This window comes from Entelurus aequoreus, linkage group LG27 (assembly GCF_033978785.1).
Source record: "Entelurus aequoreus isolate RoL-2023_Sb linkage group LG27, RoL_Eaeq_v1.1, whole genome shotgun sequence".
NCBI lineage: Eukaryota > Metazoa > Chordata > Actinopteri > Syngnathiformes > Syngnathidae > Entelurus > Entelurus aequoreus.
Window position 1 is genome coordinate 28082040 of NC_084757.1, and position 27500 is coordinate 28109539.

Genomic DNA, 27500 nt, shown 5'->3' on the forward strand with positions numbered 1-27500 from the left:
TGTGGAATTAAATTATGGAATGGATTAACCAAATAAATCAAACAATGTACTAACATAATCCACTTCAAGAAACTATTCAAACAAAGTGTTTACAAAGTACAAAGAAGAAGAATCATGATGAACATTCGGGCGCCTGATGGCCGCTTACGCAGCTCGAGGTCACGGAGACGACGATGCTGGAGACGAGGAAGGTGGCGGCGCTGTGGGAAGGCCCACTGGAGAGGAGGACGGTGGCGGCTTCGTGGGAAGGCCCGTCGGAGACGAGGAAGGTGATGGCGCCGTGGGAAGGCCCGCCGGAGACTAAGAAAGTGGCGGCGCCGTGGGAAGGCCCGCCGAAGACGATGAAGATGGAGGCACCTCAGGAGCTTGAGCGGTAGGCGAAGGAAGCAGCCATGGAGCTGGTGCAGGAACTGGTGCTTGCCGAGGTGCAGGAACTGGTGCTTGCCATAGTGCAGGAACTGGTGCTTGCCAAGGTGCAGGAACTGGTGCTAGCCAAGGTGCAGGAACTGGTGCTGGAACCAGCCGTGGAGCCGGTACTGGCCATGACTTTGACGGAGGTGGCCTGGCTGGGGGTTGCGGCTTGGCATGCCGAAGGACATGCCAAGGCAGCAACCACCTGGCTTGGCGCAGTTGTGCCACCCCACTAGCACAGCTCCCAGCACTAGCCCCCCCCCTCAAGAAGCGGATACCAGATGCATTCTGTACAGTCTGGAACAGTCTTTAGGGGTGAGTGGGAGTCTTTAGGGGAGGTTGGGGGAGGCCATGAGGGGGGTAGACTCCTCCCCTTTTGATTGTCCAAAATGTCTATTCACACCCCCCACTTGAGACTGGGTGGGAGAACAGGGGGAAAAAGTATGTGCAGTGGGCGAAGCAATAGTCACTGGGGGCGGAGCCAAAGTCACTGTAGGCGAAGCTTGAGTCCTGGTAGACAAGGACAGACCTGGTGAGCTGGTCTGTAAAAAATGTTTTGGTAATGTTTTATTTTAGAATTAAGGTCCTTATGAGGCAGCTGACAGAAGGAAGCAGAAGATAGAAAAAAAAATCTTGGTCTCTGACGTCATCAGAAGTGGGTGGAGTGACGTCAACAGGGGGGCGCCAATGGAATGACGTCATTGTTGCCGCTGTCCAGGTGATTGAGGGCCCAGTCGGTGAAATGTTTGGCGAAGTGGTGAATTGGATTACCAAACCTATGAGGGGAAGACTGGGCTGCTTGAGGCGTGCTGTGTTCTGGAGGAGGAGATTGCAGGAGCGACGTGTCCTGACAGCGAGGCGAAGCCTTCCTTGACGGCTTCCGTCTTTGCCGGCACGTCCGGTACTGCGGCGTAGCGGTGATGTCCTCGGACCAAACGGAGTCGATGGGAACCAGCGAACCTCCAGGTCCCCACATCTTCTTCTCATTGTCCTCTGGAGAATAGCGGAGCGTCGCCGCTTCCATCGCTCGGAGCACCATCCACGTACCTTCATCCACTTCCTCCACGCCCATTGCGAGAGAACTGTAGGCTTCTGGCTTCCAACTGTAACGACCGGGTTGCATAGTGATGCGGGGGTCGTTCTCCCAAGATGCAGACGGACTTCGGACACAGCGTGCAGGTAGTAAATGATTTATTTTAGCAATAAATCAGGCGGGAACAAACAAAAGCGTGCTCATAGTACGGAAGGCAAAAGCTAAGAGGGCTAGGAGCTAGCCCACAAAAGGAGCTTACGTGGAAGCTAATATACAAAAACAGGAATCAAACCGTCGTTAACTGTTGCTTGTAGCAAATTAGGAAGCCATACTGACTGACCGGCAAAGGCAGGATTAAATAGCGCTCTGATTAGTGCTCGGGAAACAGGTGAGCGTCCCAAACACCAATCACAGACAGGTGAAGACAATAAGCACCCATGGTAACAGAAAACTTGTCCTGGGTGTACCCCTCCTTCCGCCCGATTGTTGCTGAGATAGGCTCCAGCCCCCCCGCGACCCCAAAGGGAATAAGCGGTAGAAATGGATGGATGGATGGATGGGTAACAGAAAACAAACCCAGGGGTGCACAAACAAGGAACCGAGGGAGTCCAAAAACCAAACAGAACATGATCCGGGCAGCGGATCATCACACTCTGCCTCTTGCTACTCCTTTTCGAACATGTTGAATAGAGAAACTGGACATTGAGATGGAATAAACATAAATAAAACTAAATAAACATAAACTCAAACTTAAAACTATATGATATAATAAAATGTTTTTGTAACGGTTTATACATATATTATTTTTTGATTTCCAATTCATGAGACAGGTTTTCATGTCAATGCCTAATGTGTTGATAACGAGGTATGTTTGTTTGTATCAAAATCAGTTGCGTAGAGATCACCCATCATATCACAAAATATGATGATGCATAAAAATGATAATACTGTAGAACCATTTCAAAAGTGGTTACAAATAGCAACAAAAGCCTTACAGAACCCATTTCCAAGTGCAATGATTATTTTGTCTCCAGCTTACATTCAAGATGCTATTAATGTCCTCTCTAACATAAAACAAAATGTATTGTTAATAGCTGGTTAGTTTCTGTTGTTACATTGTTCTATCTACACTGCTGTTAAACTGTACAAAGCATGTATTCTTCTGGTCTGTGGATACTTTGTATTAGTTTTGTTACAAATATGGTTATTGATTCAATACAAAGCAGTTACAGGGTCAGTATTGTTCATACCAATACTAATACTTAAAATGTCCACATCATTAAATGATTAAACAGTTGATCACAATTGCCAATAACCAGACAAAAAAACAGCATGGCGGTGTTACAAGATCAATTAAATATTTCAATTATTTCTTTATTCCCTTTTATTGCATACAATATTCTGTGTCCAGGGACTTATTTTCTAAGTTTGTATAAAATAATAAGAAACAAAAAAAAAAAAAAAGATTTACTGCGGCGTTGCTGAACCACACACTGCAGAGTAGTTTTCTGATGATAACTAAAATCAGAGCCAAGTCCAAATTATGACTGTTGCACCGAAATGTTTCTACCAGCTCCTTCTGTTTGCTTTCAAAATAGCTTGATAGAATTAAAACCTCTATCATAGGCCATATTTCTGTTGTTTTTATTGCACATTGTTTATATCACCCATGACTAGCATTAAGTTGGAATAATGTAGTACGGCACCGTTTGCATTCAAAACCACATAACGTACAAAGCTGTTCTTGACCCAAAGTAGCACTTTAAAAGTATTTACTGGGCTTATGGGAGTAGCTCAGGAGGGAGGATAATGAATGGTAAGAGTGTGATGAAAACTTTTTGACAAAAGAGTAAAAGAGCAATTGACAATGTAGTAACCTGAGAACACAGTGTTGATTACAAGAACTGGATAGAATGTGATAGGTGTTTGTGAACGCAGTTATAAGTTAAACTACTGTATGTGGACATGGATCGACTTTGAAGTTCTAATATCTTCACTTATTCAAAGTAATAATTAGGACAATAAGAGCCAGAACAAAGACTCTTCATCCACAAATAGGCAGTTAAGATTTGGTAACTGTTGTTTTAAGTATTGGGCACTAGGCCCTGGTGAGCAAATCTTCCAACCCACAGCTCCACAGAGTGCATCTTATTCTGACATCTCTACCAAGAGGATGCATATGTGTATATCTGTACATTGTCTGTGTATCATCTCCATAAACTGAAAACAGGTGATGATATATGCTGAAATGTGTAGCACGCAGGATACAGCGTGGGCTGAAAACTATCACTCTTAATTAGGTATGCACCAAAATGAAATTTTGACTGAAACTGCAAAACCAAAATGAGGAATCCAAGGCCGAAAACTGAAACATCGAAATAAATTATCATGCCAATTATTAATACCACTGCATTTATGGCTATGGTTATGTACTAATATCACAAAAATTAGGCCATTGCAATTAATATTTATCCTTCAAAGCAGTGGTCCCCAACCACCGGGCCGCGGCCCGGTACCAGTCCGCAGACCGATTGGTACCGGGCCGCACAAGAATTTTTTTTATTTTTTTTATTTTTTTATTTAATCAACATAAAAAACACAATATCTACATTATATATCAATATTGATCAATACAGTCTGCAGGGATACAGTCCGTAAGCACACATGATTGTATTTCTTTATGGAAAAAACAAAAAAACAAACAAAAATAAATAAAATAAATAAAATTGGTAAAACTTAAAATATTGTATTTGGTTAAAATTTGGCAATGATGATATCGTATACTCTTCTTGTCTAGAACTTTCAAGGCGTGGTTATAAAGACACTCAATGGTCTTGATTGATGACTGGTGGGCCTGGGACCATGTAGTTAAGCCATATATGTGTGAAAGAATCATTGAATTCATAAAAGTAAAAGCACAGCTGAGAGTTAAGCAGTTTCTTATAATCTTAAAACAGCCTAGGTTTGCCTTCAGGGTTTTACACATTTTCTTAATGTGACTTTTATTGAAGTACGTCCACATCGCAGACATGCTGCCTCCACTCTAGAGAATCGTGCGGTTCTTACTTAAATCATCACAACATCCTGTTTCGGCAGTGTTGATTCAGTGATAAAAAAAATATTTTGGCCTCTCTCATGAACTATTTCATGATGCAGATGACCTTTCAGTGTACATCACTGAACCAGCTTCAACCCTTCCTGCTATTGTGGATATTTTAGAACAGTTCTGAAAGTTATTTGGCTATAAAATTAATCTGCACTAAAGTGAGTATCTCCCAATCAACTCTACAGCAGAGAACCTCCATCCTACCCTCTTTTCCTTTAGGAAAGTGACCCACGAATTAAAATACCTCGGCATTATCACTCCCTAAATTATTTGCAAAAAACTTACAACCACTCCTGAGCGCTGTAAACCGGATTTAGCTAGATGGTTCAATATCCCTCTGTCGCTACTGGGGTGTATCAATCTAATCAAAATGACAATATTTGCCCGTTTTCTTTATGTCTTGAACACGTAGTGGTGCTCGTCTGCAAATCTTTGTTTTCCCCACTCGACCAGTTGATTAACTCCTTATTATGGTGCAATAAACAAGCTCGCATAAAAAGATCAACTCTCTTGGAGGCTTGGCCTTACCAGACTTTCATCGATACTATTGGGATAGTAATATAAACAAAATTATTTTCTGGAATGTTAAGACTGCGCCTAATTATTGTCTTCTGTGAGCTTGCATGGAACTAGCCTCTTCTCATGTTGCCTTATGGTCAGTGGTTTGCTCACAGTTACCGCTACAAGGTAAGCAAGTAGCACAGATCTCTCTTGTCTCTGAGACTTTGAAAATTTGGAGTCAATTTAAGAAACAATTCGGCCTTCATTCCTCATCGAAACTAGCCCCAGTTTATCAAAAAATTATTTTAGCCTTTAAATCCTGGTCAAATAAGGGTCTGCTCATCCTTGATTATCTATATATTGATGGTGTCTTCCCCTCAATTGCAGACTTCTCTCCATCAGTCTCATTTATTCCGTTTCTTCCATATCCCGCATTTTGTACAAAATCAATTCCCTCACTTTCCTGATTGCTCCCCAGAGACCTTGATGAAAACCCTCTTCCAGCTCAACATAACACAAAAATCCCTAACTTCAATCTTACATGATTACATTTTTATGATGAACCCAACCTCCCTGAGCACTGTCTGGGACCAGGACCTCGAATGACAATCTCCGACGTACTGTGGGCTCGCATAGTGAATCTTGTTCACACGTCCTCTATATGCGCTAGGCATAAACTCCTACTGTGCAAAATTTTACACAAGGGCCACCTCATTCTCCTTAAGTGGACCCACTCTTCCCCACCTACACACAACAGATGAATTCAAGAGATTTTGCATGAGGCTTGAAAAAACTCGGATTCTCATTGTAGAGTTCTTCTCTACAGGCATTTCACAAGATCTGGCATCCATGTAGACACCTTATATATCGAACCTGAAAACCAATGAACTACTGAGCTGATGATAATGTGATATTGTTTTATTTATTTACTCTTAAAGGCCTACTGAAACCCACTACTACCGACCACGCAGTCTGATAGTTTATATATCAATGATGAAATCTTAACATTGCAACACATGCCAATACGGCCGGGTTAACTTATAAAGTGCAATTTTAAATTCCCCGGGGAACTTCCGGTTGAAAACGTCTAGATATGATGACGTTTGCGCGTGACGTTAATGGTTGAAACGGAAGTATTCGGACACATTGTATTCAATACAAACAGCTCTGTTTTCATCGCAAAATTCCACAGTATTCTGGACATCTGTCTTGGTGAATCTTTTGCAATTTGTTTAATGAACAATGGAGACTGCAAAGAAGAAAGCTGTAGGTGGGATCAGTGTATTAGTGGCTGGCTGCAGCAACACAACCAGGAGGACTTTGATTTGGATAGCAGACACGCTATCCGACGCTAGCCGCCGACCGCATCGGTGATCGGGTGAAGTCCTTCGTCGCGCCGTCGATCGCTGGAACGCAGGTGAGCACGGGTGTTAATGAGCAGATGAGGGCTGGCGTAGGTGGATAGCTAATGTTTTTAGCATAGCTCTGTGAGGTCCCGTAGCTAAGTTAGCTTCAATGGCGTCGTTAGCAACAGCATTGTTAAGCTTCGCCAGGCTGGAAAGCATTAACCGTGTAGTTACATGTCCAGGGTTTAATAGTATTGTTGATTTTCTGTCTATCCTTCCAGTCAGGGGCTTATTTATTTTGTTTCTATCTGCAGTTAAGCCCGATGCTATCACGTTAGCTCTGTAGCTAAAGTGTTTCGCCAATGTATTGTCGTGGAGATAAAAGTCACTGTGAATGTCCATTTCGCGTTCTCGACTCTCATTCTCAAAAGGATATAGTATCCGAGGGGGTTTAAAATACAAATCCGTGATCCACAATAGAAAAAGGAGAAAGTGTGGAATCCAAAGAACCCTTGTACATAAGTTACGGTCAGAGCGAAAAAAGATACGTCCTGCACTACACTCTAGTCCTTCACTCTCACGTCCTCATCCACAAATTTTTCATCCTCGCTCAAATTAATGGGGTAATCGTCGCTTTCTCTGTCCGAATCGCTCTCGCTGCTGGTGTAAACAATGGGGAAATGTGAGGAGCCTTTCAACTTGTGACGTCACGCTACTTCCAGTACAGGCAAGGCTTTTTTTATCAGCGACCAAAAGTTGCGAAATTTATCGTCGATGTTCTCTAATAAATCCTTTCAGCAAAAATATGGCAATATCGCGAAATGATCAAGTATGACACATAGAATGGATCTGCTATCCCCGTTTAAATAAAAAAAAATCATTTCAGTAGGCCTTTAATTGTAATATTTTTACCCCCCATCCCCTTCTCTTGCGTTCTTATATTCATTTTATTATATTTTTTATCCACTGTAGTATGAATGTGTGTGATTGAGTAAATTGTCTGGGTCGGGGAAGAGTACTTGCCCTCTACTCCATCTTGGTTTTAAAGATGACCCTTTTTCTACTGTTTAACGTCGCCAAGATTTAATACATCTGAGGAATGATTACCTTTGTGCATTTAAATGTTATTGTATAACTCTTCCTTGAATGAAAAATTCAATAAAAATATTAGACAAAAAAAGTATTTCGGATGAAAGCCGAGAAGGCAATATTGGGCCAATTTCAAACTAAATTTGTTGATGGCCAAAATGTCAGTGCATCACTATTCTTAATACTGGGCCACAATATACACACTTACCGGGGCCTGAGGCGGGCCTGCGCATCTTCAAAGTCATTTTGGAGGAACAGATCCAGGGCACCCATGCAGTCTTCCAGAGCCAGTGACAGGTCCGACTTCGAGCACCTTGACAAGTAAAAACAAACCCACAGAGTGGTGGTTTCAGAATCAAACCAGATCTTGTTACCAAATTAAACACACATCCATCCATTCTCAATACCACTTATGCAAGGTTGAAGGAACGTAGACGACACACTTCACTCACCCGTCAATCATTAGTCTGAGCAGTAGCAGAAGATCAATCAATCAATGTTTATTTATATAGCCCTAAATCACAAGTGTCTCAAAGGGCTGCACAAGCCACAACGACATCCTCGGTACAGAGCCCACATACACTACACCAGGGGTCACCAACGCGGTGCCCGCGGGCACCAGGTCGCCCGTAAGGACCAGATGAGTCGCCCGCGGGCCTGTTCTAAAAAAAATTTTTTTTTAAATTAAATTTTATTTTTTATTTTTTTTATTTTTTAAATTAAATCTACATAGAAAAAACACAAGATACACTTTCAATCAGTGCATCAACCCAAACAACCTCCCCCATGCACACTCATCCACACCCACTCACACAAAAGGGGTTATTTCTTTCTGCTACCAATATTCTGGTTCCCACAACATAGACAACACATCTGCAAGGGACACAATCCCTGAAGCACACATGATTGTATAGGCTGCTGGTCCACTAACATTTTCATTAATTACTGTTTTTTATGTAATTATTTTTATATTGTTTTACTTTCTTTTTTATCCAAGAAAATGTTTTTTATTTATTTATCTTATTTTATTTTATTTTTTTAAAAAGGGCCTTATCTTCAACAGACCAGGTTGTCAATGAAATTAGATTTGTTTAAAGGGTTTTTTACACCAGGCCCAGTCCAGATAATGTCCAAGTCGGACTCAGCAACACACACCTTCATTCATGTGCACAGAAAAAAATTAGGGAACACAACAGATTGCATATAATTTATAAACAAAATTACATTTTCAAAATAAGCATTTATGTACAGTCCAGATTATGTCCAGGTCAGTCAAATTAGGGAACACAACAACAGTTATCATATAATCTATAAACATAATTATACTTTCAAAATAAGCCTTTGAGGACTTCTCATCTTTTTTTTAATGTTTTTTGGCATCATTATCGTTTTCAACCATGTAACTTTCTAAAGTTAGAAAATACTGAATACATGTTTTAAAGAAAGTAATACTAAGTGAATATCTGTTTTTGGCCTTAAAAATAAACATTTTACCGAGTACTATAATTAAATTGACTAAATCATGATTGTCAATGAACTCTCCTAAAATAACAGAAACCACATTAAGCTTCATAAACAAACCAATCCTTAAACACATTTTTTCAACTTCCACCCAAAACAAAGACACAATATGACAATACCAAAACAAATGCAGGGTGGATTCAGGCTCCTGACAACAAAATCGGCAATCATCTGACTCTGTCATATTCCATAATTTTAACATTTTCCCTGTGGGTAAGAAGTTATAAATAATTTTAATTTGAAAATAACGATTTTGCACATCGATAGTGGTTTTATAGATTAGTTTGAATATGGCATCCCATGGCAACGAGCAGTCAAAAAAGTCCTCCCATTTTCCATTTGTGTTGTATGAGGCAGCCTTCAAAGATTTCTTTATTAAATAAAAATTATATATTTTTCTATTTATTTTAGTTCCTTTTTGCCAACTAGAATTTCTTATTAGAGGTTTACAAACTAATAATTTAGTAGTTCCATAATTAATTATTTGTTTCCATCTTTTCCCAATTACTCCAGTTAGTTGATAAAATGAAAAGCTTGAGCAAGCATCACCATACATAGCTCTAAATTCATCATACTTCATAATTTTACCATTCTCATTGATAATTTCATTGACAAAAATGATTCCTCTATCAAACATATTTTTCCAAAAGAAAGGCTTTCCATCTATTACAATATTAGAGTTCATCCATATTAACTGCTGCAAAATATTGTCTCTTTTTTCTGGCACATAAAATTGAAAACACCACTATGAGTGGATTGTTTCCTTTATGAACCCCGCCATGTTTCCCAGCAGACTCTCTGGGAAGGGGTCACTTGTAAAAAAGGATACAATTTCTTTTGATACAGTACATGTTTTTTGTCCAACAGGACATTTGTGTACCACTCAATGTTTAAATACATCTTTGGAACAATTGATGCTTTTAAAGACAGACACATAGCTTCAAGGTTGAGAAGTTTCAGGCCCCCATATTCATACTCTTTGTACAAAACCTTTCTTTTAATCTTTTCTGGTTTGCCGTTCCAGACAAAATCGAAGACCCTCCGCTCATAAATCTTAAAAAAGTTTTGTGATGGAGCTGGTAATGACAAAAACAAATAAATAAATTGAGGAATAATTAACGAGTTGGCAATAGACATTTTACCATACAAGGTTAGGGATTTCCCTTTCCATAATTGCATAATTTTGTCCAGCTTTCTTAGTCGATTATCATAATTTACTAAGCCTAGATCTTCCAGATTTTCTGGGACAACAACACCAAGTATGTTAACTGGTCCATCTGTCCACAAAACAGGCACTTTGCATTCCATTCGAAAGGACGTTCCCTTTAGATTTCCGATCCTTAACATTTTACATTTATCATAATTAAGCTTAAGGCCAGATTGCTGTGAAAATATGTCCAAAAGATTAAGAAGGTTCCGCAAACAATGAGGAAAAATCTTATCTTTGTGAATCAGCCTTTTCTGACATGAACTTCATCAAGAACAAACACAGAACACGCCTCACTGATGCACATCTGCAAGACTCACTCAGAGTTGCAGTGTCAAGTTACACACCAGAGTACAACACACTAGTTAACAGCATGCAATGCCAGGCTTCCCACTAACTGATAAAGAAACAGATAACAGATTTGGTGTCCAGTTCAAAGTGTGACATGATTTAAAAATTTGAGAGTTGACTTTTGTATTTTACATGAGTTATTATTTGTACAAACATGGTGCAAAGTAATTCATGATTTGTTAAAAAATGTTAGTGGCTAGCTAGTTAAAATGGGATATTGTGATTTCACAAGACTGTCTTAGAAGTGATCATTTGAAAATGTTCAATTTGAAAAATGTGCACTTAGAGAAAATATAAAAATAAAGTGTTGCATATTGATATTTATCTGTTTCTATATATATTTATTGTGAGAAATCATTAAGATGATCAGTGTTTCCACAAAGATAAATATCATTAATTATTAATAATAACAGAGTTAAAGGTAAATTGAGCAAATTGGCTACTTCTGGCAATTTATTTAAGTGTGTATCAAACTGGTAGCCCTTCGCATTAATCAGTACCCAAGAAATAGCCCTTGGTTTCAAAAAGGTTGGTGACCCCTGCACTACACTAAAGCCTTTTCACAAAGAAAACAGCAAAGAGAGATCATGTGTGTGCTTTTTACACAGCGAGCTGACATTCCGCATTCAGAATATTAGATGCATGCCAAAGCCAACACGCACATTTCGGCTTGATTTACTTAGGGTTTGCTTGCACTAAAACATGTGCAAAACTGATACCAAACGCAAAGCTGATCTACTCAACGTGTGCAAAGTGGATTGCGTGTCTGAAGTGAGCAGAATTAGACGTGCAATCCATTTTGCGTCCTTTTCTTCATTAATATGTAAAATATATGCTGATAATTAAAACAGCCAAAATACTGGAAGGAGAAAATGCAAATATAATTATTTAGCATGCGCAATGTGATTTATCAAAACTCATCACCGTTTAGCGAGCACTATTTTGTGTTTTATTGAGCACGTCAGAAGGACCTGCAAACTGACAGTTCCACACACCAGGATCGGTAGACAAGACGATGGACAGACGGAAATCCTCCATCCTATGTGTGTGTGTCAAAATGTTTCACTAACAGAAACAAAAAATATTAAGACATATTCAGCAATTTCCTTTTTTGAATGTCTGGATGATTTACCAACCAACCTATTCGAGCACAAGACCCCTGATCTCAGCCAAAAACCATAGCATGTTATGTGTGTAACATGCTATGGTATATATATATATATATATATATATATATATATATATATATATATATATATATATATATATATATATATATATATATATATATATATATATATATATATATATATATATTTATTAGGGGTGTGGGAAAAAATCGATTCAAATTCGAATCGCGATTCTCACATTATGCGATTCAGAATCGATTCTCATTTTTAAAAAATCTATTATTTTTTTTAAATTATTATTTATTTTAAAAAATTGTTCGTTTTTTTTGTTTTTTTAAATTAATCAATCCAACAAAACAATACACAGCAATACCATAACAATGCAATCCAATTCCAAAACCGACCCAGCAACACTCAGAACTGCAATAAACAGAGCAATTGAGAGGAGACACAAACACGACACAGAACAATCCAAAAGTAGTGAAACAAAAATGAATATTATCAACAACAGTATCAATATTAGTTACAATTTCAACATAGCAGTGATTAAAAATCCCTCATTGACATTATCATTAGACATTTATAAAAATAAAAATAAAGAACAATAGTGTCACAGTGGCTTACACTTGCATCGCATCTCATAAGCTTGACAACACACTGTGTCCAATATTTTCACAAAGATAAAATAAGTCATATTTTTGGTTCATTTAATAGTTAAAACAAATGTACATTATTGCAATCAGTTGATAAAACATTGTCCTTTACAATTATAAAAGCTTTTTACAAAAATCTACTACTCTGCTTGCATGTCAGCAGACTGGGGTAGATCCTGCTGAAATCCTATGTATTGAATGAATAGAGAATCCTTTTGAATCAGGAAAAAAAATCGTTTTTATTTTATTTTTTTAAAATGTTTCTATTTATTTAAAAAAAATCGAGAATCGTTTTGAATTGAAAAAAAAATCAATTCTGAATCGTATATATATATATATATATATATATATATATATATATATATATATATATATATATATACCTGTATATATCTTTGGGTGTCCCACGATTCGATTCAGAATCGATTCTTGGGGTCACGATTCGATTCAAAATCGATTTTTTTTTTCAATTCAACACGATTCTCGATTCATTTTTTATTTTTTTATTTTTTAAATGAAAACAATACACAACAATACCATAATAATGCAATACAATTTCAAAACCAAACCCAATTTTGCTGCCGGTGGTGTTAGTGGATTATCCTTTTCCTCTGATAACTGTGGGTGGTGTCTGTCCAAGTGAGCGCGGGGATTTGAAGTATTCCCAAAATACTTAACTTTAGCGTTGCAAAGTCTGCAAATTGCATGAGTCATGTCAAGCCCTTTCTTGCCACGGTAAAATCCAAAGTGTCTCCAAACGTTTGCTTTCAAAGCCCGCAGAGGCGGTTGTATTTCTTTAGGCTGCTCTGTGTCTTTTTCTTTTACCTGCATTTTAGCGGCAACACAACAACACTACACTGTACACTCCCCTTAGTACTAGCTAGCCACCAGGTAGCAACGCTGCTTATTGCGCAGTACCTACGGTAGCCCAGAAGGAACATACACATTGCCGGGAGCGGGGGAAGAAAATTGATTTTTGAAAAATGAGAATTGTTACTGAATCATACAATGTGAGAATGGCAATTTGAATTCGAATCGATTTTTTTCCCACACCCCTACCTGACATGCAAGCAGAGTAGTAGATTTTTGTAAAAAGCTTTTATAATTGTAAAGGACAATGTTTTATCAACTGATTGCAATAATGTAAATTTGTTTTAACTACTAAATGAACCAAAAATATGACTTATATTATCTTTGTGAAAATATTTGACACAGTGTGTTGTCAAGCTTATGAGATGCGATGCAAGTGTAAGCCACTGTGACACTATTGTTCTTTTTTTTATTTTTTTTTTATAAATGTCTAATGATAATGTCAATGAGGGATTTTTAATCACTGCTATGTTGACATTGTAACTAATATTGATACTGTTGTTGATAATATTCACGGCTTGGCGAAGTTGGTAGAGTGGCCGTGCCAGCAATCTTAGGGTTGCTGGTTACTGGGGTTCAATCCCCACCTTCTACCATCCTAGTCACGTCCGTTGTGTCCTTGGGCAAGACACTTCACCCTTGCTCCTGATGGCTGCTGGTTAGTGCCTTGCATGGCAGCTCCCGCCATCAGTGTGTGAATGTGTGTGTGAATGGGTGAATGTGTAAATACTGTCAAAGCGCTTTGAGTACCTTGAAGGTAGAAAAGCGCTATACAAGTATAACCCATTTATCATTTATTTATTTATCATTTTTGTTTCACTACTTTTGGTTTGTTCTGTGTCGTGTTTGTGTCTCCTCTCAATTGCTCTGTTTATTGCAGTTCTGAGTGTTGCTGGGTCAGGTCTGGTTTTGGAATTGGATTGCATTGTTATGGTATTGCTGTGTATTGTTTTGTTGGATTGATTAATTAAAAAAAAAAAAAAAAATTATTAAAAAAATAATTTAAAAAATTGATTTTTTTAAAAATGAGAATCGATTCTGAATCGCACAACGTGAGAATCGCGATTCGAATCGATTTTTTCCCATATGTATATATATATATATATATATATATATACCTGTATATGTAATTTTTTTTTTTTTTAATTATTGAAAAAATACATATAATTATATAAATAAAAATATTTTGTTGTTGTTTTTTGTTTGTTTTCGTTTCTTTAAAACAAGTGAAGTGAAGTGAATTATATTTGTATAGCGCTTTTCTCTAGTGACTCAAAGCGCTTTACATAGTGAAACCCAATATCTAAGCTACATTTTAAACCAATGTGGGTGGCACTGGGAGCAGGTGGGTAAAGTGTCTTGCCCAAGGACACAACGGCAGTGACTAGGATGGCGGAAGCGGGGATCGAACCTGGAACCCTCAAGTTGCTGGCACCGCCACTCTACCAACCGAGCTATACCGCCCCAACAAAGTCTTGTGTTGTTATTATTGGCTGATGTCAACATGTTGGCTTTTTCTCATTGTGTTTCTTGCAGTTTTCCCAATTTTTGCTGTTGGTTTTTGTAATGTGCCTAGGGCCAATGACGATGACAGATGGCCCCTGTGCTGCACTTTGGGCACCCCTGCTGTAGAAGCTATGGCCATTAGTCATAGTCATCCTATGGTTACTTATGGGACTCGAGTCACATGGTTGTCTTACGTCAGAACCGTAAGTAGTAAAATCAGCTGTTCACCTGACGGGTTATCCTGTGTGATAAAAGAGGAGATAACCAGGAAAGTGCCTCTGTTGAAGCGCGATGATTTATGAGCACGTCAAGCAATGCGGGTTTGCGAGATGAGCGGTTGTAGCACTCAGCTGCGTTCGGGGGTGTGGCGGCGGTGTGGAGAGCAGTGGGAGGAAAGGCCGAAGAGAGAGAGACGAGGCGTGCGGGTGTGTTCAGGTGTTAAAATGCTTTGTGGCGCGTCTGTTGGTAATTCTCCGGGTGTGGGTATCACTGATGTCATATTACGGTAATCCTTTTTTTTTCTAATATTTTTTGCGATTGACCGCAAGGGTCGCAAGTCGCCACCCCATCCCAGGGCCAACACAGATAGACTTACATTCACACAGTAGGGCCAATTTAGTGTTGCCAATCAACCTATCTCCATGTGTATGTCATAGGAGATGCGAGGAAGGCGCATTACCCGGAGGGAACCCACGCAGTCACGGGGAAAACATGCAAACTGCACAGAAAGACCCAGAGCCTCGGGATCAAACCCAGTACCTTCTTATTGTGAGGCACACTTGGTCCACCATGCTGCCTAATCTACAATATACAGATAAAATAATTAAAAGACAATGATAAAAAAAAAAAAGAAGAAAAAAATCAACATGTAGATAAATCAATTGACCAGGGTCGAGGGAAGGGGATCTAACTTACATCTGGAGGGCTTGGATTTATTGATGAGGTCTGAGATTTCTGAAAGAGCGGGGGGTACAAAACTGGAAAATGTCTGGCAATGTGGTGAAGGTTCAGGTGAGCAGAGAGGCACTGAAGTGCAGCAAAGGTGTTTGTGAATATTGTGAATTTTTTTCAGTAAAAAAAGAGCATTAAGAAGTTGCAGGTGTCAGCTGAGTTCAAGTAGTGGGTAGGGAGGTGTGAGGTTGGAGAATGTTGTTAAATAATAAAAACAGCGTCTTGGTGTGACCATCGTTGAAAGTGATTAGGCTGGAGTAATTAATAATGGATCATTTCAGGGCGTTCAATCGTTCGCAACTGGACTGTTTTTTGTCTTAGAAGACGTTTCGCCACTCATCCGAGTAGGCTTCATCAGTTCATGCTTATAGACATAGATTGGTCAGATCTAGTCCAAACGGTTGGTGCCAAAACCCCAAATATTTATACTCCAAAAAAACAGGAGGGTGTGCTTTGGCAAGGATGGTTTCACCCTATCGTAGAGACAAAAACAACTGTTTTAATGCAAAAGAGTAATCCTAACTGTCAAAGCCAACGACAGTCGTTGAAGTGACTTTAGTGATGTATTTTGCCCAAGTTAGGTCAGCGGCTATTTCCATATATGGTAGAGGTTTACCCGAAGAGCTTTGCCCAAGTCTGCCATCTAGTTGTAGTCAATACATCCCTTATTTTTCCCCTATCCTCTTGTAATGGGGTAGACTGGCTCATAATACATGCTAAAATCCTCCACGGTAGTGTATAGTAGGGTATATTTCTAACTTATATCTGTCAGTAGACTCGATATGGAAGTGCTAAAAACTGCAAAGATGCAGTCAAAGCAGGCTTGGGCTTGAGGAGGACTTTTGCACGTAATTTAAGCTCGCCCACAAAGTGGAGCGTTATGAAGAGCCAGTCAGAAAGCGACTTAAAGATGGTCTGTAAAACAAAATCTATGCAAAACATCAATGAAAAGCCACCATTACATATATTTTAGAACGGAAGGAAGAGTTTTAAATGTAGAAAAAAAAAACATTACATGACCCCTTGAAGGCCTACTGAAACCCACTACTACCGACCACGCAGTCTGATAGTTTATAAATCAATGATTAAATCTTAACATTGCAACACATGCCAATACGGCCGGGTTAACTTATAAAGTGCAATTTTAAATTTCCCGGGAGACTTCCGGTGGAAAACGTCTATGTATGATGACGTTTGCGTGTGACGTCGATGGTTGAAGCGGAAGTATTCGGACACATTGTATCCCAATACAAACAGCTCTGTTTTCATCGCAAAATTCCACAGTATTCTGGACATCTGTGTTGGTGAATCTTTTGCAATTTGTTTAATGAACAATGGAGACTGCAAAGAAGAAAGCTGTAGGTGGGATCGGTGTATTAGCGGCGGCTGCAGCAACACAACCAGGAGGACTTAGTTGGATAGCAGACGCGCTACCGTGACTACAGCTTTGGCTTCCAAACATTTGATCGCTTGCCCGTACGTGCGTGTCGCTATGTGCATGTCACATATGTAACTTTTGGGAAATATATGTTTCTTGCCGACTCTGATGGCGGCCTATGTGTCGTCGAAAGCTACAACGCCCGCCGACGCACCGCTGTCCTCACCTTGACTTCCTCCGTCTCCGGGCCGCCAACCGCATCAATGATCGGGTGAAGTCCTTCGTCGCGCTGTCGATCGCTGGAACGCAGGTGAGCACGGGTGGTGATGAGCAGATGAGAGCTGGCGTAGGTGGATAGCTAATGTTTTTAGCATAGCTCTGTGAGGTCCCGTAGCTAAGTTAGCTTCAATGGCGTCGTTAGCAACAGCATTGTTAAGCTTCGCCAGGCTGGAAAGCATTAACCGTGTAGTTACAGGTCCAGGGTTTAATAGTATTGTTGATATTCTGTCTATCCTTCCAGTCAGGGGCTTATTTCTTTTGTTTTCATCTGCAGTTAAGCCCGATGCTATCACGTTAGCTCCGTAGCTAAAGTGTTTCGCCGATGTATTGTTGTGGAGATAAAAGTCACTGTGAATGTCCATTTCGTGTTCTCGACTCTCATTTTCAAGAGGATATAGTATCCGAGGTGGTTTAAAATACAAATCCGTGATCCACAATAGAAAAAGGAGAGGGAGTGGAATCCAATGTACCTAAGTTACGGTCAGAGCGAAAAAAGATATGTCCTGCACTGCACTCTAATCCTTCACTCTCACGTTCCTCATCCACAAATCTTTCATCCTGGTTCAAATTAATGGGAAAATCGTCGCTTTCTCGGTCCGAATCACTCTCGCTGCATTGAAAACAATGGGGAAATGTGAGGAGCCCTTCAACCTGCGACGTCACGCTACTTCCGGTACAGGCAAGGCTTTTTTTATCAGCGACCAAAAGTTGCGAACTTTATCGTCGATGTTCTCTACTAAATCCTTTCAGCAAAAATATGGCAATATGGCAATATGGCAATATAGCGAAATGATCAAGTATGACACATAGAATGGATCTACTATCCCCGTTTAAATTAAAAAAAATCATTTCAGTAGGCCTTTAAAAACTGTCCGCTATTGTCATGTGCGCTCTATATATACATATTTAAAGTTCTCCATGTGGTCCATTTTTGATCACTTTTTATTAGTTCCACTCATTTAACAATCAATCAAAGCAACATAATGAAGATTGAAGCATTTTCTAATCAAATTAATCGATTAAGTCCAATTGTTGCAACCCTAACTGTGAGCTTTATGATAATTAAAATCTGAAACGGTAATACTAACTGTCCAGAATTTTACCACAGTTTGTCATTACATCGGTAATCGTTACATCCCTTCCACCCACATAGACCTACATTATGGTACAAGTGTTTGGGTTGCATTATTCAAACATTATTCAAACAGGAGTTTAGAACATTCAGAGTTATTCTCATTCCATAAAATGTGTTTAAAAAACATTTCTCTGCAAGCAACCAGGTCATTGATTAATTCAGAGGTTCCCAAAGTGGGTTGTGTGTCCCTATCACTAATTCTATGCGTTTGCGGGGGCCTGCACGTGACCATGCATGCTTTGAGCAACTTGGTCATGTGCACGCAGCACGCATTCCAGCAGGTAATTTGCGATCTAGACTAGTAAACAAACTGTGTTTAAAAGATTTTATCAGACATCATATCAAAATTGTACCTCAGAGTATTAGTAGCATCTGATAGCATAAAGCTAAACAAGTTAAAAAGCATTTAGATGTACACACGCATAAGTGTGTTAAAGTGGAACTGCTATTTTTGTGGAATTTTGCCTACCGTTCACAATCATTATGAAAGATATGACGACGGATGTTTTTATTTTCATGCATTCGAAATATTAAATACATTCAATCAGAAGTCCGCTTACAATGGAGCCAATTGGAGCCGTTCAATTCTTCCTATAGAGGCCCTAAAAACATCAAAACGCCTCCATTAGGGTTTTATATACATAATGTAGTGAAGTATATTAAGTGTGTATGTAATGTAGTAACAACATTTATAATAACATTTTATTATTTCCGTATTTTGATCATTTTAAGCATACGCGGCGCATTAATTTCAAAAACGCATCACGTTTGCTTTTTTTGTTCTTCATCATTGATTTCTGCTCAATGCAGACTTTATGAGAGCCAACAAACATAATAAAACATCACTTACTGTGCAAGGTCCGGTGTCATTAGGATGCCGACTGCTAGGATGTTCATATATTTCCATTTAGATGAAAAATATCTCATAATCCTTGCGAAGAAACACGGTGAGGGCGGGGAGAACAAACGCTTTTTGTGTCGTTCTCGCCAGTTCCATGTCATAAGTGGCATTCAAAGTGTCGCAACTTGTCGGATTATATTCTCAGCCACCTTCTGTCCAGGTGAGATGCATGATTTATGATCTACAATAAACTTAACAGGGAAGCGAGAAAGCAGCAGACCACTCGATGATGTAAACATAGACACACTCGGGAGTGATCACGACGCCGCTATAAATAGTTTGTCTGTGTTAGCGCTTATAATAAATAAATAAATAAATGATAAATGGGTTATACTTGTATAGCGCTTTTCTACCTTCAATGTACACAAAGCGCTTTGACAGTATTTCCACATTCACCCATTCACACACACATTCACGGCGGGAGCTGCCATGCAAGGCGCTAACCAGCACCCATCAGGAGCAAGGGTGAAGTGTCTTGCCCAAGGACACAACGAACGTGACTAGGATGGTAGAAGGTGGGGATTGAACCCCAGTAACCAGCAACCCTCCGATTGCTGGCACGGCCACTCTACCAACTTCGCCACGCCGTCCCCTTTATCATTAACAAACCATTCTAATATTTTGAGTTTCACCAGTATATTTTCTCGGGAGATGACAAAATATTCGTAAAAGTTTTGAAATTGTTACTAAACATACATTCTTGCATAATTTCCACATGTTTTATTTTTCTACAGAAGCGACCCCGAAAGGGACAAAGCCCTCACTGTTGTCTTTGTAAGGTCATCCATCCATCCATTTTCTACCGCTTATCACTTTCGGGATATCTGTAAACAAAACATTGATGCTAATCCACCTTTTTGTTCTCTTTTTTTTTCCAAATAAGAATCAATAAGAGAACCAATAAAGAACCAAATCATTAAGTAGATTTGAAAATGAAATTGCAACTGTAAAAATCTTATCAATTCCCATTCCTAATAATTATTAGATTAAATGTACGAGAAACATCTACCTGAAATATCAGTCATCAACTTTTTTCCTTACTTATTATAATCTATATGATTTTGAATTCTCCACTTGACACTCCCATCTCTTCCGTTGTTATCATGTTTGAATATTTAAAAAGTAATAGCAGCCTAATTATTTCACTCATTTATATGACCTCATCTCCGCTTCCTCAGTCTCTTCACCTTTCATTACTTCAATTGCCCTCCTACTCTATGTACTATCATTCTACTGTTAATAAACATAATATCTAGTATAATGTCATATACAGCATGTCGATAAATGATCAAGCATTTTTAGGTGTTGTCTTTGTGTTGTAGTGTAACCGTTAGTCACACTGACGTTACTCTTTTTAAAATAACAGTTAGTCCTGCTGCTGTTTCAAATTTGTTTCAATGGTGGCATTTTGAAGCACGTTGACACAGGGGTTAGTGCATGTGCTTCACAATACGAAGGTCCTGATTTCAATCCCGGGCTCCGGATCTTTCTGTGTGGAGTTTGCATGTTCTCTCCCTCCGGGTACTCCGGCTTCCTCCCATCTCCAAAGACATGCACCTGGGGATAGGTTGATTGGCAACATAAATTGGCCCTAGTGTGTGAATGTGAGTGTGAATGCTGTCTGTCTATCTGTGTTGGCCCTGCGATGAGGTGGCGACTTGTCCAGTGTGTACCCTGCCCACCGCCCGAATGCAGCTGAGATAGGCTCCAGCACCCCCAGCACCCCCAGCCCCCCCCAACCCCCCCGCGACCCCGAAAGGGACAAGCGGTAGAAAATGGATGGATGGATGGATAGCATTTTGCTTTTTTTAAAGATTAGGATGACATAATGCTCATTGTCATTTCTGTATTTTTTTTTAAATTTTCGCTAACTGCTTATTTGCTATTACTTTTACCATCATATTTGTACATGTCGTATTTGCTGATGTTGCTCTGTTGTTGTTGTTGTTGTGTTTGCTGTTGTTGTTTTTGTCTCTCTGTCTAATCCCCCTCTTTTCCCCACAATTCCCCCCTCTGTCTTCCTTTTTCTCTCTTTCTATCCCCTCCTGCTCTGGCCCGGCTGCACCAAATGATAATATAAATACATTTAATAAAGTCAAAATACAAGTAAGGCAACAAGAGAAGTATCCTACACTTCTCTTTTGTAAAGTAAATCTGAACAGCCGATATGGGCATCTACATCTGCTATATGATTTGCCCGAGAAGCTGGGCAGGACATTATAAAAAAATAAATAAATAAATAAAAAATGAAAATAAAAAAAAAAGATTAGGATGACTTAACACAAAATACACGATTTCTAAATATAAATCCAAACAAACGGCGAGACATTATAAACAAGCAATATTCATGGCAACATTCCCAACGAGTGTCCCTGCAGCCTGTTCTCTTCCCTCTCCCCGACTCTCTCTCACTGCCATACTAACTCCAGATTTCCACTAGATGCGTAATGGAGGCTAAACAGCGCAACCGCGGTACGGGGTTGCCATCCGCAGTCCGGCAATCCCCACCCCCGTTCGGTTGCGGCTCCGCCGTGCAACGAAATAGCTCGGACTTTTATGAGATCTCGCGAGGTATTTGGACTTCAAAACTAACAGTAAAGGTGGCGCTTTAAACAAGGAAGCGCCGCGCTTCACGTGTTGCTTTCAAACACACCTCGCCAAATGTGGCATTTAGTATTGCCACCTTTGCTTCAACCTTAGGTGAACATTTAAATAATAAGCATTCAGATCTGCACAGGGAGCTTAAAGAGTGACAAGTAATGATGTTGTTGTTACACCTGTACTGCTGTTCGGCTCCAGTGCAGACCGAAATAGAGGAGCACAGGGCAGACATTCCCTTCAGGTCCATGTTTTCGTCGGGACCCATTCACAACTTTACTGCGCAGTGCGCGCGCTCCTCTTTCTCTTTGCTCGCCCACTCACTACCTCTGATGTCACTTAGCCAACAAGTTGACATTCTCACAAACACACATACTGTACGCTACTCTCATAAGTTAACAGGTCCTCTGCTTTGCACACGTAGGTACTTAACATTAGGTACATAAAATGTAGATACATAACATGTAGATATATAATATGTAGATATGTAGACGCGCACAGCTGCTTAGATTGATGCCAAATATCAGCAGAGTTAAAACTGCCCAATTAACAGTCAACTAATGCAAGTGAAATGACTATATTTTTTAACAAACTGCTACAATTTGAGTTTTATCTTTAACAAAGTGTGTTTTACCTGCTACATGGCTTATCTGAGTACATTTATCCATAGTTTTGTTTTTAGTACTTACTAATAATTTTATTTGTTTTAAAGCACAACCAGGAGTGGCAATCAAAAATCATGAAAAATGTTATATAATGTAAATAAAGCTTTTTATTATATTCTAACCTAATCCTTTAATTATGGCAAACTATATGTAAAAAGGAAAATTGTAAATTATTCTTTGAGTGCAACAAGAAAAACCCAATGTGTTTAATGCCTTTTAATTTATATTTTAACCCTCTTAAATTGTTCTTCGAGTACAATTGGAAACATATGTTTATTGTATTGTAAGATTTTCTTTGAAAATAAAGCCGATATTGACATTTTTTGTAGTTCCCTTTATTTTGAAAAGTATCGATTAACATTTTGGCACCGACACCAAATTATGGTACCCTACTCTGCGGTATATTTTTTGGGGTGGGACAAATGCTCCCGCAGTTACTATGCCTACGGTTAAGGCTGACTGTTGTGGCTTAATGCATCAATTAATTTGACAAAATCTAACTTTACTTCTCTCTTGAAAAACAATCATTCATTTGTGGTGGAAAGCTAACAAGCTAAATTAAGTTGTGATTGCTCACAGTGAGTCACACACTCACACCTGAGGAACACAATCTGTAAAAGCAGAAATATCCAAAGTGTGGTGTGAGGCCATTTGGTGCCGTGGCTAGTAGTTTTTTTAGCCCCTCAGCACATTGTAGAAATTAAATTAAACAAAAAATTGAAAAATAGGGCAAAAGGCGTAAAGAGAAAAACCTGAACTCTTATAGATACTCAATAACTAACAATAAAAGTGTTTTGATATTTTTGTTGAAGTATAACCTTTACACATAATTATGTTTCTGTTTTGATTCTAAAAATACACATACACATTTTGTATTCAAACAATCACATAGACATATTTTTTTGGGTGGTGCCCAAGGGGTTTGTGGAAAAAAGTTTGGGAACCACTGGATTAACTGATTATTGGAATTCAAGATTGAGTACTGCGGATTCTTTACCCATTATAAAACAAGTAAACAGATGAAATCAACCTTTAAAGCCCAATTACCAAGTATTTATGCACTGTCTAGGCTAATATGCATATCAATAAACTTAAGCGAGATTTTTTAATGTAACCCCCTGCCCCTTGAATGATGTCGCTGCAAACACATGACACTCACATGAGGAGCATATAGCAGGGAGTTACACCATGTGCACAAGCTTCGATTCTTCTATCAATTCACCTACTCTGGCTGATGACTGAATTTAATTGGCACTTTTATTTCCTCATTTGAGCACACAGCGTGAAAGCAATGAACATTATGGGATGGTGCACCGGGGGCCTATCTTCTTTTTGTTTTATCTGTCGATTTGTTGGTTGGATTAGTAGCATTGTAGTTCCATATACATTTAGTTTGTACAGTATGTCAGCCCGCTAAGTGTTGTGCTGTAATTTGGTTGTTGTGATCTGGAGCCACAAACCACAGCTTTGTGTGTCGTGTCTTCTTTTTTTCAAGACACCGTACTGATCACATGAGATTGGAAAATTGTCTTCAATTTAGGAGTGTGTGGCCTTTTGAGGATGTCAACAGCAAATATCAAGGTGACTGGAGACGAATAGAAAAGCAGAGGCCGCACAAACCCAAGTATAACTAATCTGTGTAACAGTGATGACTAATATACAGCACTTACTTTACATTCCTGTCTATTATCAACACAGAAGGACTCATACATGCCTACACACCCTATAAAAGCAGCACAAACACTGGTGCAATATTGGCTAATAACATGCGGGTGACTGCTGTGCTCACCATATGACCAGCAACGGGTTGGGCTGGCTGAATTAAAAGGAGGAAAAACAACAGAATACAAGAAAGCTCTTTTCTACATTGACATGGTATGACAATGCCCTCATCCATAGAGAACGGAGATTTCCTTAATGGTTTAATGAGCATGATAATTATAGGAGTCATGTGCAATACATTTTAGACCATGTTGTACAATGGTTGTCGACAAAAGCCAGAGAAATTAGAAAGCTGCAGATTTACATTAATTTTTTTCTGCTGTTACAAGAATACGTTGTAATATTACATAGCTGTTTTTTTTCTAGAAAAGCATTCGTTAAGCCAATGGTATGAGAAATAAGTCCTAATTAAAATGAACAAATGTCAAAACACCCACACAAACTTGAAGGCAACAGTCTAACTTGGTTTTTGAGTTAGTGACTTTATTAACCATCCATCCATCCATTTTCTACCGCTTGTCCCTGTCGGTGTGGCGGGGCGTGACTCTATTATCATAAAGATCATTTCCGTACTATTCTAAAGAAACTACGGTAATTCTCAAGTTTCAATTTCATATTTTAAAAATCCATCCATCCATTTTCTACAGCTTGAATGATATGACTTATTGTTATAGTATTTTTATTTTTCATTTTCAATGTAGCCCTAATATTCCTGCATACTTGTCAGGAAATACACTTTTACCTCGTCTTTGTTGCTAAAAACATACAAAAACCGGAAACAAAGCTCCATTTACATGGCATGACCTGCATATTAATAACCACGCAATCGTTATTGAAAGAGCTAAAAGCGAGGAACTACTCTTCTGGTGTTGTGACAGATCGCCTTCCTCACACTGCTCCTCCAACCACTAGCGAGTAACCAGCTACTAGCTACTAGCCAGCTTGAGCTGCTAATAATGTCAGTTGCGACCCGCCATAAAATCAAGAGGAAGCTTGAGCTCCTTCTGCTGCTGTATTGCCTTTAAATTTGGATACATTAATTCTAGGTTACACAATCATGTATCTCACCTGTATATAGTTGAAAGTTGTGGCACCAAGCCAGGAAGTTTGTCAACTTTGAAATCCACACGCTACCAACTTGACAGTGGATACTGACGCTCTTCAAATGCAACACAATATCGCTAGGAAGCCCTTTTTTATCTGATGAGTGAGGATTATTTAGAATTTAGCAGCTCAAGAAATAAACAACATCCCATCAGCTGGCATCCCAGTGAGTGCAGACATTGTAAGTAATTGTTTTATCTTCTTCTCAAACAACAGTTTACAATTATTTTACATGTTAGATAAAGCACGCCATAATCTCGAATTAGGTTAGAATAGAATAGAAAGCTTTATTGACATTGTATTAAATGCTTCATGATTTATGGTTGCAAATATTGAGCTGTGCTTTAAAACAAATAAAATAATTAGTAAACACTGGAAACAAGGTTAAAAATACACAGATAAGACAAGTAGCATATAAAACACACATCGGTTTGGACTGCGCTAATAATTTTCAACAAGCCAACTAGCTGTATGCGTGTCTTGTATCTACTGTATATGTGCACGGGGGAAGCCGTTATCTATATTACTTGCCACGCTTTAAACTCCTTGTGCAGGTCTGATTGTTTGTTATTTAAATGTTTACCTCAATTTGAAGCAACAGTGGTAATGCTGTATTGACACATTTGGCGAGGCATGTTTTAAAGCAGAGCTTGCAGCTTTACTGATAGTTCTGAAGCCCAAATACCTCCATATTGTCTTTCATGCACCCTTTTAATTAACCAGTAGACTTGCTGTTATTTTGTCATTATTTTTTTGGACGATTATAATGATTGTATGCGCTCAGTGTGTGCATTTTGACACATGGCTCAGCAACATCACCGCCGCACGGCAGCACATGTGGATGAAAAATAACTATGGGTGTTTTCCAAAGGCAGTAGTATCTTTCTTAATTCATGCGGTACTTTATTAGTAGCCGTGTACTGTACAACCCTCTAGTCCCACCATTACACAACAAACCCAACAGCAATGGAGTTAACGGCAGAGATCCCTGCGGATAATGAATAAACGAAGAACTACACGGAGAAGAAGGCGCCATCTACGACTGTTGTCTCTTGTGAATGTTTTGAAGGTACAGTATGTAACCTTAATGTTTTCACATTCGCAAGCTTTAAAGTTTTAGTATTTTAGTATTATTATTTAGTATTTTAGCCTAACGTTAGCTAGCGTGGCTAGGTGGCGAACATTACAAACTAACTTTTCAAACTAACATGTAATATATTACATAACTTATGCAGAAATAGTGCATTTTTCTCTGGCCCTACATGAGCGAGTCAGCATCTGAAAAGCCTCACTCTGAAGGGCTAGATTCATACCCCCTACTCTTACATGCAAAGAATCATTGGGACACCACTACCTTCATGGGAACGCGTAAAATGTAGGGATAGGGCTTAAAAGTAGGGTGAGGGGGTGTATTGGGATTGGGCCTTAATGTGTAAGCACTAAAAAAAAATACAACATAGCGGGGAGAAGACGCATTCGATGTGGAGGCACTTAAATTAGAAATGTGATGACACAAAGCGGCGCATCCTGAAAAGACGGTCAGAAAACGGCTTGAAGATGGTCTGTAAAACATAATCCATGCGAAATTTTGACCGAAGAACCACTAAGTGTTTTAAATGTAGAAAAAAATCATAATATCACCCCTTAAAGTATAAAAGCAATAAGACACCAAATGATAATTCACTTTCACACATCTAACATTTTACTTGCGGTTTGTGCAGCCCTTTGAGACACTCGTGATTTAGGGCTATATAAGTCAACTTTGATTGATTGAATGATTGATTGAATAAAGCCTTTGTGTTATCGCAGACCATAATCTTGAGACCTTGGCAGTGGTCTATGCCATCCTGCCGTGAGTGTGTTCAAGCATAGATATCAATAAACGTTATCCTTCATGAGCCAAAACCTAACCTTAATGCTGACTTGAGGTCACAATTAACTGTCCAGACAGCATAGTGGACTTTGTGTTTAATAACTTGGCATAAAGACTACAATGAAGGTAAAAGGTGTGTGCAGAGGTGGCTTAAAGATGAATTGGTTCTT

General features: G+C 39.0%; 1 protein-coding gene across 2 annotated transcripts in view; it reads right to left on the reverse strand.

Moving 5' to 3' along the window:
* The window catches only part of ttc39a (tetratricopeptide repeat domain 39A), a 97448-nt gene that overhangs the window by 51238 nt on the left and 18710 nt on the right, over positions 1-27500 (reverse strand). For both annotated transcript variants that reach the window (XM_062039358.1, XM_062039359.1), the window contains one exon: positions 7695-7799. In XM_062039358.1, coding sequence (XP_061895342.1) covers positions 7695-7799 — 105 coding nt within the window. The remainder of the gene's footprint in view (positions 1-7694; positions 7800-27500) is intronic.